Raw genomic sequence first — 13774 nt, 5'->3', positions numbered from 1 at the left:
ACGTTTTGCAATACTATTTGCAAAAGAATGACTTCAATTTTGTGCTCAATGCAGCTGCCTGATCTTCCCAATCCTCTGCCTAAGGAATGTAAGCAGCCCCCGGCTAGCCGGATTTCACCTCGCTGGGGCTCTAGCGTCCTCAGCCCAACACTGGCCCTCCTCCCCTCGCGCCCACGCGGCGCGTCCGGCTGCCTCCTCCGCGGAGCTGCGGCTCCCTTGAAGGTAATTCCAATCCCGCCTGTGTTTTGTTTCCGGCTCAGCAGCCGCCAGGTGTCTGCCCTCCCTTAACCCCCAAGGATGAGAGATCAAAGGTGTTTCTGCATCTGCCTCCTGCCCAGCTCTTTAATCTGTTACGTGTTCAAAAGGGACAAGTACAGTATTGTGCGCGCAGGGACGGGGATACAAATCAGAACCGGGGACATGGGCGATGTCCCAGAGTTTGTGGACGCGCCCAGATGATTAGGAATATGTCCGTCTACATAGCAGCCCTGCCATTTAGGGAGTGTTTTCTTTTAAATTATATTATGAATAGTATGTGTACATGGAAATCTGATTCAGTTTTCAGTTCTATAGCTCAGTCGTTTCCGACTCTTTGCGACCCCATGGACTGCAGCACGCCAGGCTTCCCTGTCCATCACCAATTCCCAGAGCTTACTCAGACTCATGTCCATCGATTCGGTGATGCCATCCAACCATCTCATCCTCTGTCATCCCCTTCTCCTCTGGCTTTCAATCTTTCCCAGCATCAGGGTCTTTTCCAATGAGTCAGTTCTTCACATCAGGTGGCCAAAGTATTGAAGTTTCAGTTTCAGCATCAGTCCTTCCAATGAATATTCAGGACTGATTTCCTTTTGGATTGACTAGTTGGATCTCCTTGCAATCCAAGGGACTCTCAAGAATCTTCTCCAACAGCACAGTTCAAAAAGCATCAATTCTTCCGCGCTTAGCTTTCTTTATAGTCCAACTCTCACATCCATACATGACCACTGGAAAAACCATAGCCCTCTCTGCTTTTTAATATGCTGTCTAGGTTGGTCATAACTTTTCTTCCAGGGAGCAAGTGTCTTTTAATTTCATGGCTGCAGTCACCATCTGCAATGATTTTGGAGCCCCCAAAAATAAAGTCTGTCACTGTTTCCATTGTTTCCCCACCTATTTGCCATGAAGTGATGGGACCAGATGCCATGATCTTAGTTTTCTGAGTGTTGAGCTTTAAGCCAACCTTTTCACTCTCCTCTTTCACTTTCATCAAGAGGCTTTTTAGTTCTTCTTCGCTTTCTGCCCTAAGTGTAGTGTCATCTGGATGTCTGAGGTTATTGATATTTCTCCTGGCAATCTTGATTCCAGCTTATGCTTCATTCAGTCCAGCATTTTTCATGATGTATTCTGCATATAAGTTAAATAAGCAGGGTGACAATATACAGCTTTGACATACTCCTTTCCAGATTTGGAACCAGTCTGTTTTTCCATGTCCAGTTCTTATTGTTGCTTCTCGACCTGAATAGAGGTTTCTCAGGAGGCAGGTCAGGTGGTGTGACCCATCTCTTTAAGAATTTTCCAGTTTGTTGTGATCCACACAGTCGAAGGCTTTGGCATAGTCAGTAAAACAGAAGTAGATGTTTTTCTGGAATTCTCTAGCTTTTTTGATGATCCAACGGATGTTGGCAATTTATCGGAGCCCTACTAAACCCTCGTTAAAAAAAAAAAAAAAAATATATATATATATATATATATATATTGTAGGTATGCAGCATAGGGAACTCTGCTCAATGTTATGTGCAGCCTGGATAGGAGGAGAGTTTGGGAGAGAATGGATGCATGTATATGTATGGGTGAGTCCGTTTGCCGTCCACCTGAAACTGACAGCATTGTTAATTGGCTATCTTTTAGCGTACTCACTCCTGTCCAACTCTTTGAGACCCTTTGAACTATAGCCCGCCAGGTTCCTCCGTCCAAGGGCTTTTTCAAGCAAGAATACTAGAGTGGATTTCCCTTTCCTCCTCCAGAGGATCTTCCCCACTCAGGAATGGAACCTACGTCTCCTGCATTGCAGGTGGACTCTTTACCAGCTGAACCATTGGGGAACTCCAATAAGAAATAAAAAGAGAAACTGAAGGGAATTCCCTGGCAATCTAGTGGTTAAGACTCAGGGTTTCACTGCTGTGGACCCAGTTTGATCCCTCGTCCAGGAACAAAGATCCCACAAGCTGTGCGGTTCAGCCAACATTAAACAATCAAAAATAAAACTAAAAAAGTATGTTGTACACCAGCCCATTTGAGGACTGCTGTTAAGAGAACTGTACAAGGTGAAGGAAAAGCCTTTTAAAATTATGAAATAGACATTTTAAGGACATTTATAAGGACTTCATTTCACATACAGCAAAAATGACAAAGGACTTAAGGAAAGAGCAGAAGATTTTAAAGAAAGACAGTTTCCAATGGATCCATCTATTTCCCACATGTGCAAGACTCAATAAGTAGGGAAATACATTTAAAAAAAGAAAAAAAACAGTAGACTGCACACTAGATATTCAGAAAATAGTCTTGCAAGCAGAGGTAATAGAAGATATAGAACCTTTAACCCAGACATCAGCCCTCCCATTATTTTTCCGGCCACAGTTTTGGATGAAAGGGTAAAGCAGAGAAGAGCTCACAATCCAGCATGAAATTATTTCAAAACTTAAATTTAGAAATCATTTAGAAAGTTGAGTTACCATCCTTTCGATTCTCAGGCTGCTGCTGCTGCTACTAAGTCGCTTCATTCGTGTCCGACACTGTGACCCCATAGACCGCAGCCCACGAGGTTCCCCCGTCCCTGGGATTCTCCAGGCAAGAACACTGGAGTGGGTTGCCATTTCCTTCTCCAATGCATGAAAGCGAAAAGTGAAAGGGAAGTCGCTCAGTCGTGTCCGACTCTTTGCAACCACATGGACTGCAGCCTACCAGGCTCCTCCGTCCATGGGATTTTCCAGGCAAGAGTACTGGAGCGGGGTGCCATTGCCTTCTCCGTAGATTCTCAGGAGAGCTCCCCAATTTCCAGCAAAGACATAACTGTGAGAACACTGTCTGTTTTCTTTTCCTCTGCTCTCCTATGCCCACACACGCCCAGAAGCAATCTTCAACTTCCTTTTCTTTGCACAGAGATGACCAAAAGGAACTTCAGCAACTCCATTTGTGCTGAGCTGCTGTCACAGACAGATGTTAAGTCACACTGGGCTTCCCAGGTGGCACTAGTGGTAAAGAACCCGCCTGCCAATGCAGGAGACATAAGAGATGTGGGTTAGATCCTGGGTTGGGAAGATCCCCTGGAGGAAGGCATGGCAACCCACTCCAGTATTCTTGCCTGGAGAATGCCTATGGACGGAAGAGCCAGATGGTCTACAGTCCGTAGGTTCGAGAAGGGTTGGACACGACTAAAGTGACTTAGCTTTCCCCAGCTTTGAATCCAAAAGTCCACAGTGTGTGAGAAAGAACCAGTTCAGTTCAGTCGCTCAGTTGTGTCCGACTCTTTGCGACCCCATGAACCACAGCATGCCAGGCCTCCCTGGCACGAAAACCCATGTCCATCGGTGATGCCATCCAACCATCTCATCCTCTGTCATCCCTTTGTCCTCCCGCCCTCAATCTTTCCCAGCATCAGGATCTTTTCAAATGAGTCGGCTCTTCGCATGAGGTGGCCAAATTATTGGAGTTTCAGCTTCAACATCAGTCCCTCCAATGAACACCCAGGACTGATCTCCTTTAGGATGGACTGGTTGGATCTCCTTGCAGTCCAAGGGACTCTCAAGAGTCTTCTCCAACACGACAGTTCAAAAGCATCAATTCTTCAGCATTCAGCTTTCTTTATAGTCCAACTCTCACATCCATACATGACTACTGGAAAAACCATAGCCTCGACTAGACGGACCTTTGTTGACAATGTCTCTGCTTTTGAATATGCTACCTAGGTTGGTCATAACTTTCCTTTCAAGGAGTAAGTGTCTTTTAATTTCATGGCTGCAGTCACCATCTGCAGTGATTTTGGAGCCCAGAAAAATAAAGTCAGCCACTGTGTCCACTGTTTCCCCATCCATTTCCCATGAAGTGATGGGACCGGATGCCATAATCTTAGTTTTCTGAATATTGAGCTTTAAGCCAACTTTTTCACTCTCCTCTTTCACTTTCATCAAAAGGCTCTTTAGTTCTTCACTTTCTGCCATAAGGGTGGTGTGATCTGCATATCTGAGGTTATTGATATTTCTCCCAGCAATCTTGATTCCAGCTTGTGCTTCCTCCAGCCCAGTGTTTCTCATGATGTACTCTGCATATAAGTTAAATAAGCATGATGACAATATACAGCCTTGACGTATTCCTTTTCCTATTTGGAACCAGTCTGTTGTTCCATGTCCAGTTCTAACTGTTGCCTCCTGACCTGCATACAGGTTTCTCAAGAGGCAGGTCAGGTAGTCTGGTATTCCCATCTCTTTCAGAATTTTCCACAGTTTATTGTGATCCACACAAAGGCTTTGGCATAGTCAATAAAGCAGAAATAGATGTTTTTCTGGAAATCTCTTGCTTTTTCCATGATCCAGCAGATGTTGGCAATTTGATCTCTGGTTCCTCTGCCTTCTCTAAAACCAGCCTGAACATCTGGAAGTTCACAGTTCACATTTTGCTGAAGCCTGGCTTGGAGAATTTTAAGCATTACTAGCGTGTGAGATGAGTGCTATTGTGCAGTAGTTGGAGCATTCTTTGGCATTGCCTTTCTTTGGGACTAGCATGAAAACTGACCTTTTCCAGTCCTGGGGCCACTGCTGAGTTTTCCACATTTGCTGGCGTATTGAGTGCAGCACTTTCACAGCGTCGTCTTTCAGGAAGAGTAGTGACACAGTCACTGAAGGCGCTGGTGAGGAGCGAGGCCTTACCTGCTGCATCAAGTAATTCTGTTCATCGGCTTAAATATTTATTCAGTGCTTATGTGTAGGCACACTACTGGCCTCTGAAAATCAGTGATGATCAAAGAGGCTTGCTCACAGTCTAGAAGTGGAGGCTGGCATTCATGAAATAATCACAGAGATAACTGCTCCAAAAGAACACTGTTCTTGTAGGAGAATCTGCTGTAACAAAGGAACTAATTTTAGAGGGTCAGGGTGAACCTCCCTGAGAAAATCATCATAAGCTAAGAGCTGGAAGATCAAGAAGAGTGAGGGAATGCACATGTTAATATTCAAAGAACTGGAAGGGTGGTGTGACCAGAGTACAGATTACTAGGGGCTGAGATGCCAGGTGAGGTCAGAGAATTGGAACTCAAGTTCAGTTACCTGTTGCTATGACTGCAAAGTGTAGCAAAGGAGCTGATAAACAACCCCTTTATTTTTATCCTACGGTCTTATGGGCATGAACTTAAATGGGGTTCACCTGGGTGATTCTTCTGTTTCACATTCAACTGGAGGTTGGGCTGTCTAGGAGATCCAGGATGAAATTATTCAACTGGTACCTTGGTTTCAGGATCTTCCTTGTAGCTCAGGTGGTAAAGAATCTGCCTGCAATGCAGGAGACCTGGGTTCAATCCCTTGGTCAGGAAGATCCTCTGGAGAAGGGGATGGCATTCCACTCCAGGATTCTTCCCTGGAGAATCCTAGGGATAGAGGAGCCCGGAGGACTACAGTTCATGGAGTCGCAGAGTCAGACACAACTAAACGACTAACACTGCTACTTTGGTTTCAGTGTCTGGAAGAGTGTGCTCAGCTGAGGCTGTTGAGCACCCATAAGTACCCCCTGCAATACTGCAGCTTCAAGGCCTCTGAAGTGGCAGCTCAGGGCTCCCAGAGACAGGGAGACAGGAAGTATTAAGGTCTGGCCAGTTAGCATCGTTTCCAAGGTATCGTATTGGTCAGAACAGTCACAGGACCCACCTGGGTCAAGGAGAGTAACCGTTCTCAACGTGAACCCTTTTGAATAATTTGTGGTCGTCTTTAGTCAGCCGTGGTTCACCATTAGACGCAAACTATTTACATTCCCCTGTAGGCAAAATCAGAGAAGGCAATGGCACCCCACTCCAGTACTCTTGCCTGGAAAATCCCATGGATGGAGGAGCCAGGTGGGCTGCAGTCCATGGGATCACTAAGAGTCAGACACGACTAAGCGACTTCACTTTCACTTTTCACCTTCCTGCATTGGAGAAGGAAATGGCACCCCGCTCCAGTGTTCTTGCCTGGAGAATCCCAGGGACGGGGCAGCCTGGTGGGCTGCCGTCTATGGGGTCGCACAGAGTCGGACACGACTGAAGTGACTTAGCAGTAGCAGTAGGCAAAATATCCTCATTCCTAAAGCCGTCCAGAAATGTCATCTCCATGAAGGTCAAGTTTGAGGTCCAGATTCTTGCCATCTAAATAATGATGAAGAGACTTCCCTAGTGGTCCAGTGATTAAAACTCTGCGTGACTGAGTGCCAGTTGTGACCGACTCTGTCACAACTGAAGTGACTTAGCAGCAGCAGCAGCAGCTTTCAATGCAGGAGTCTCGAGTTCAATCCCTGGTCATGGAACTAACATCCCACACGCCTTGCGGTACGGCCAGTAAATAAATACATAAATTAGTTTTTAAAAAATAATAAAATAAGTAAGGGTCAAGTGCTGATAAGGCACCTTTGATGTAGTTCTCTGATACAGTTTCTCTCAATATAAAGACTTGTGAACTGAAGTGAAATGTATATCATAGCCCCACCACACACACACACACACCCACCCAGCATATACTGGTAACACAGGGGTGAGATCAGTGCATTCAGCATGTTCATTCAAAGAATGGGGGAACAAGAGGCACAGAGCCATCACTGGCATCCAGCAGTTCTGAAATCCATATACTGCTGGTTCTTTAACTTGAGGGGCCCAGTCCTGCTCCCAGACTCTCAGCAGTTCTGGCTACCACCCTGAAAATGCTTGGTTTCACCTTCTAAGTTATAAATCTTATTAGGCTTCCTTCCTATGAATCTTATTAGACTTCACTCTGTTAGACAAAACATACATCCTCAATTCTCCTCAAGACAGTCCCTGCTTTGGCCTGGGCTCAGAGTCAGGGTGCTGTGGGGACCACACCCTGAGGATTCTTAGAAGCGTTTGTGTCTCTTTTAGAAGCTTGTGAGGCATATACATAAGTCTTTCTGAAGTTATAAAAAAGGTTCTTCTGGCCATCCCCTTGAGATGTTCTCCAATATCAATCAATTTCTGGGTTGAGAGCCTTTTGCCTTTGAAAAGATTAGGAATGTGAAACCCTTTCATCTTTTTTAAACTAACAAGTACTAGCTCTATTTTTTTCTAAATTTTGCTTGAAAACTGAGCTGCTGCTGCTGCTAAGTCGCTTCAATCCTGTCCGACTCTGTGCGACCCCATAGACGGCAGCCCACCAGGCTCCCCCATCCCTGGGATTCTCCAGGCAAGAACTGAGCAGGTCCTTAAAAAAAAAAACACCTCATCTTTATCTATATTTTATCATATGACACTTTTTAAAGAACCGACTGGCACTTTAAGCATTCTACCGGGAAACCTCCTTACTAAAATCTATAAATTCATCAGGCATATGTGTAGTTTCCACGTTACTGCAGGGGACAGTGTTGCCGAGCGTTCCATGTCTACATTGGAAGAGTGCCCTTCCTGCAGTCTCCCAGTCTGGGAGGGGCAGTGGCCGTTTCCCCTGTCCTCCCAGCTGTCACCAGCAGTCTTCTCAAGCCCTTCTAGCTTCTTCCTTCGGCAGATGTTGTTTGCCAGAATGTCTCCACCTGGTCTTTCCATCAGGGCAGTCCAAGGGCTTCCAACCTGGTATGTCAGGGTTTCCAGAGGGAGGGCTCCAAGTGACAGAAAAAAAGAGGCTGCCTGTTTCATAAAGCCTGGGCACAAACATGAGGAGGGCATCACTGACACTGCGCTTTAATCGGCAAAGCGGTCTCAGAGCTGCCCTCATTCAAGAAAAGGGGACATAACCCACATCTCTCTATGGGAGGTGCACGAAGGATTTGTGACCATTTTTATTCCACTCTGAGTGACATCATGCAGGGCTTTGCAAATCATGTTAAGGCTTTCGAATAAAGGCTTTCATCTTAAAAATAATGAAGCGCCACTGAAGACTTTTAAAAGGTAAGGGATATCACATTATTGGACTTGCCTTTTGAAAAGATTGTTCCAGCTGCAGTATAAGAATGTATTGGAAGGAGGTTATTAAAAACTGAATGGCTCTTTCTTAGTTCTTCTTTCTCTATATATATACCTTATCATACAGATTTATGTGAACATTACTGTGACAATTTGGCCCAGGGTTGGACTTCCCTGGTGGCTCATATGGTAAAGAATCCACCTGCAATGCAGGAGACCTGGGTTCAGTCCCTGGTTTGGGAAGATCCCCTGGAGAAGGGAAAGGTTACCCACTCCAGTATTCTTGCCTGGGAAATCCCATGGACAGAGGAGCCTGGCGGGCTACAGTCCATGGGGAGTCAAAGAGTTGAACACGACTGAGCAACTGAGCACAATGACAGTAAAGGCAAGAAACTACAGATTCTAGAGATATTTGGATATAAACTCAACAAGCTAATATTTCTTGAGGTCTACTTAGAGCATAATCTTTTTTCCAACCCTAGCCCTAACATTGATAAACTTACTTCTTTGGGACTTTTTTACATTATAATCCTGAAGCCTAAATCTTTGCTGTAACTTATGTATCTTCACTCCACACATCAGTGTTCACTAACCTCCATGAAGACCAGTCTCTGAATAGAAATAGCCATTGGTCAAAATAATAAAATCTAGTATTCTGCTCAGTGACATCCACTATTGAATTATACTTGCTAGGCCAGATCAAATTTTCTTTTCTGACACCTGGAAATACTTGGGAACGATCGCTTATTCATTTGATAAATATTTCAAGTAATTACTGTATGCCAGGCACTGTTCTAGTTAACGGAGTTACAGCAGCAAGCAAGAAAGACCAGATTCCTGCTCTCTTTCTGCTAGTGTTATAATGAGGAAGACACCCCAGAACAAAGAACCAAATAATAAACCAAAAAGATAATTTTAAGTAGTAATGTTGTTGTTGTTGTTCAGTCGATAAATTGTGTCCAGCTCTTTGCAACCCCATGGACTGTAACACACCAGACTTCCCTGTCCTCCACTATGTCCCAGAGCTTGTTCAAACTCTTGTCCATTGAGTCAGTGATGCCATCCAACCATCTCATCCTCTGTCGTCCCCTTCTCCTCCTGCCTTCAATCTTTCCCAGCATCAGGGTCTTTTCTAATGAGTTGGCTCTTCACATCAGGTGGCCATAGTATTGGAGCTTCAGCTTCAGCAACAGTCTTTCCAATGAATATTCAGGGTTGATTTCCTTTAGGATTGACTGGTTTGATCTCCTTGCTGTCCAAGGATCTCTTAAGAGTCTTTTCCAGCACCACAGTTCGAAAGCATCAATTCTTTGGTGCTCAGCCTTTTTTATGGTCCAACTTTCACATCCATACATGACTACTGGAAAAAACATAGCTTTGACTAGACAGACCTTTGTCAGCAAAGTGATGTCTCTGAAAAAGAGAGAGAGAAACGGGCCAGTGAGTTCTTACTGGGTCTGCTCTAAGTATAGTAATCAAGGAAGGACTCGGAGAAAGTGACATTTGAAGTAACAGCTGAATGAAGAGAAAGAGTTAGCTGTGGGGAGATCCAGTCGTTTGGGAAGGAGGGAACACCAAGTGCCGGGGGGAGTAGAGCAGGGGGCCAAAAGGAATTAGCTCTGCAAAGCACAGAGAGAAAACTGAAGTGGTCAAAACATGTGAGTGAGGGAGGAAGTCACCTGAAATGATGTAAAAGAAGTAAGAAAATAAGCAGGAATACATCCCATAGGGCCTCGATGCCCAGGGCTAAAAATTCAACTAGTATTTCAAAAACAATGAGATGTCATTGGAGGGTTTTAGTGAGCCCCAGTCATTCACACTTTAGCATGAATTATTTTAACCTGACACTTTCTCCTAAGAATTACTTTAGATCAACTGAAGTGAGTCATTAGGTGGAAAAGACATTTCAGAAGACTATGAAGAATTAAATGTGGCGGAGGACGGGAGGGTCCATGTATGTATATATATTTATGTATGTGTTATGGCTTACCCTGAATTCCAGGCAATGTCAACGTCAGCCAGTCACCAGATAATGTCTGTTGTGCGTCCTAGAAGTCAGCAGTGCTACGTGTAGCTTTTCAGCACCAACATCAATCATTTCTTAAATATCCATGTTTTTAAAAATATTTCTATTTTAAGATAAAGGAAATATCTTTCCATTCTATAAGTTTTTGTATAATGTTAATATTAGCACCCTAACCAGGTTTAGCCAATTCTAGGTTTTCACTATAAACAGTTACTATCTTGCAATATGAAAGCCTATCTTGCTATAGGGGAAACCTGGACTTGGGGTTTAAAAAACATAAGAGAAATTCACGTGGAGGAACAAATAACTCAGGTGTCTATTTAAAATTATGTTTATAATTAGAGTTCTAAAGTCAGGCTTTTGTTATTTAATAGATCTTTTCCCCCTCACTCTATAAATACATTCCTGAGCTCTCATCCACCACCACCCACATCTCCCATAAGAAATTCTTTCAACTTCCTTGATTTCTTTGCATCAAGTCTGTTTCCACACACTGATTAGGTCACACTGATGTCCTTTCACTTGAGTGACCAGTTGCTGACACCCATGGTTATGCACAAAAATAAACATGGATAAAAAAAAGAATCAATACTCTGATGGTTTCCTGCATAAAGCTTCTACGGTTCAAAAAAGACAGAATCATCGCTTACTATGCCAATGACTCATACCTCTTGGAATGGTTGCCTGACCAAAAGATGACCAAGTCCGTTCAGCGTGTGTTCCTCCTAGTTGATGCTCAATGACTGTTATTTCCAAGCTAATCTATATAGAGTATATTTTTGCATATGACAGGTTTAAGAGGTTGTGAAATTATGGGCAAAATCATGATAAATGCTCAGTTTATTCATATTTGGCTTGTTCAGTTAAATTATAACTCCTTTTGTGAATAACTCAGAGTATTCTGAAGGTCAAGATTCTCTTCTCCAGGCATGAGTAAAAAGAAACATCAGTTACGGTCATGTTGTGTCAGACCTGGTTCATACCAGGTTGCAAGAGCCAACTGTTACATTTTGGGGAATTTTGTAAATCCATTATTAAACACACCCATGATTACAAACTTGCAATTATAATTATGTTAAAACAAAGGTGATAAGTACCTTAAAATCTTTACTTCCTGACTGTTTGACTACTTTTTACTATCCATGCTCTTGGGGTTCTTTACATCTGCTATCCTTGTGTGGTGAAATATTTACTACATGATGGTTTTACTATCATTCATCTCTTTCCAAAGCCATGTCCTGTGACAGCAAAGCTGGAAGCTTGAAATAGGCCACAGTGGGAGTGTTTTCATAGTGTTGACACCGAAAGAGTTTTAACTTAATCAAAATACTTTCTATAAAACTTGAACAGTTTAATAGTTCAAGAGATCACATAAAAGATACAATGATAATGAATTTACTGGGAAAAGAACAAATTGGGATGCAATTCAGAGCATTATTTTTGTCAAATCATGATTGATTTGCTGGCTGTGAATCCCACGGTTTGGTCCAAATCAACAAAAGTCTTCTGTGAGAATCTGTTGGCTGCATGGACCCTGCAATAAATAAGACTGTATATTTTATTATTATGTGTAGATTGTGTACTACCCATCACTTATATTGGTAAAACCCATAATATACACACATAATACAGGCATATTTTTCCCCTTGTTAAACATTGACCAGACATGACTGGTTCCACCAGAAAGATGAAATTCAACTGGTAACTTAAAAGAAAGTTGTTTTTTGTTTTTTTCAGAAAGTTATAAAAGAGAGCAAGTTTGTCTCTTTGTGAATAGAATCTGTTAAAAATCAGCGGGTGGTCATGCTGATAACCAGTTTGGTTTACCAGTATTGAAAAGCATTTTGTTTCCATTTTTCATTTGAGACTCCTCCCATTTGAAAGAGAACCAGACTTTCCACCCAGCGAAACTGCAGACTTTTTTTTTTTTTCCAGCCTAAGGTATCATGGCTATCACACAGAGTTTGGGAAATATTGTTTATACTTATGACTTACAAGGAAGAAAATGAACTTTCAAAATCAAATTATTGGACCAGGTCTAATTTATTTTAGTTTAGTATTTTGACCTTTCAGTTCACAAAAAAGTCACGTGGATATCCAGTCAAGGGTAGTGTCTGTTTGCTTCATGAATAATTTGACAAGCTCAGCCCCTCCACTGATCTGCAAGGAATGGGAACACTGAACACAGGAGACCAGAAATGGCCTCTGGTCCAACCACCCCCGAGAAGGAAGTTGCCAGATCACACCATGGTTTCTAACCACTTGTTACGTATTTCAGCAGAAACCCTGTCCCAACACCTATCAGATGATCTCCAGGTGCAGCTTAAGTAGGAAATACTAGGCCTTGATGTCCTTCTGAGTGAAGTTTTATCAATCCTTCATCCAGTATGACCTATCTACAGAAATAGCCAGCCAGACTATTGAGACTTGGCCTTTGTTTCATCCAGAAACATGGCCGATCCTTTATTTAGTGAAAAATGCTCCCAAGGGATTCTAGTGGGAGAAGAAGACATTCATGAAGCTTAATCAAGGACTGAAAATTACTTCGTTTTTGACATTGATGTTTGTTTACTTAAATTCTCAAAAAGCCAGCAACAACAGCAACAATCCAGATTTGAAGCATGTGTGTAATGTGCGAAGCCTGGCAAAGTAATTTGGGTCCATTCTATAACTGCGACTTTTTGTTTTTATTCAAGGTGTCATAAAACTGAGTTCTGCAGTTGAAGGTACGTTTTTACAACCACAAAATCAGTAACGTTTTGCTTCAAGATTGCACCGCGTGGCTTTGTAGCTAGACCGCTTCTGTGGCCGTGGTGTCTGAAGCCATGTTCTAATCGCCAGCTACTGCCTTTCCATCTGTGTTTCTCCTTGTCCTGGTTCTCTTATGCCACACGTCCCTCAGCTCCCCAGTGAGTGGCCTCAACACTGACCCCGAGACAGCATTGACGAGAGCAAGCAGGTGTGGTTCTGCCCCTGACGGGGCGGCCTCAGGACCACTGCTCCTTAGAGAGCATCCTTATCCTCTACGGCATCCTTATCTGAGGCTGGACCTTGAGTCTTGTCAGGAACCCTGCCCACCCCACCCCACTCCATCTTTCGATAGGACCTTTTCTAGAGGAATTTGGTTCCTCATCCTAATATAGCAGACATGTTTGCCCAGGAAATATGCAGACATGGAGTGATTAAAACTCCTTGATGGCTAGTCTCAAGTCACGAGGTGCCACCCAGGAGGTATTGCAAGAACCAGCTTCCTTGAGTGTCATCCATGTCACTCACACCAGGTGGTTCCTTGGAATTGTGCTTCTAAGACGCTGAGAAGAAAAGGAAGAGAGATTTAAAGAAAGAGGAGGGTTGGTGGGGGAGAGACCACACAGCCGTGTTTCACTGAGTAACTCCCAAGAATGTTAAAAACACCTCATTTTTTTGAAATGACTCATTGGTTATTGGTATAAAATTGACCACCTTGCCCTAAGAGGAGCACACATCTTGTAAGTAGGGAATATGTCATGCTCTCTCTTTGTGAGTGTCTGTGTTTGTTGTGGGGCGTGTGTGTGTGTGTGTTCTCGTTTATTGGGAGTTTGTCAGTCATGCTTTGGACGGTTCTTCATCCCCATTTTATCAGG

At 43.3% G+C, this 13774-nt stretch overlaps 1 protein-coding gene across 7 annotated transcripts in view; it reads left to right on the top strand.

The window, feature by feature from the left end:
• Nucleotides 1–13774, top strand: part of DLGAP1 (DLG associated protein 1) — a 788387-nt gene that overhangs the window by 688673 nt on the left and 85940 nt on the right. For 5 of the 7 annotated variants that reach the window (XM_027526317.1, XM_027526319.1, XM_027526320.1 and 2 more), the window contains one exon: nucleotides 12848–12877. The exons of the other annotated variants lie outside the window; for them this stretch is intronic. In XM_027526317.1, coding sequence (XP_027382118.1) covers nucleotides 12848–12877 — 30 coding nt within the window. The remainder of the gene's footprint in view (nucleotides 1–12847; nucleotides 12878–13774) is intronic. 7 annotated transcript variants of the gene reach the window in all.

This window comes from Bos indicus x Bos taurus, chromosome 24, assembly GCF_003369695.1.
Source record: "Bos indicus x Bos taurus breed Angus x Brahman F1 hybrid chromosome 24, Bos_hybrid_MaternalHap_v2.0, whole genome shotgun sequence".
Classification (NCBI taxonomy): Eukaryota; Metazoa; Chordata; class Mammalia; order Artiodactyla; family Bovidae; genus Bos; species Bos indicus x Bos taurus.
The sequence above is the reverse complement of the archived record's forward strand: the minus strand, read 5'-3'. Positions and strand labels throughout refer to the sequence as shown.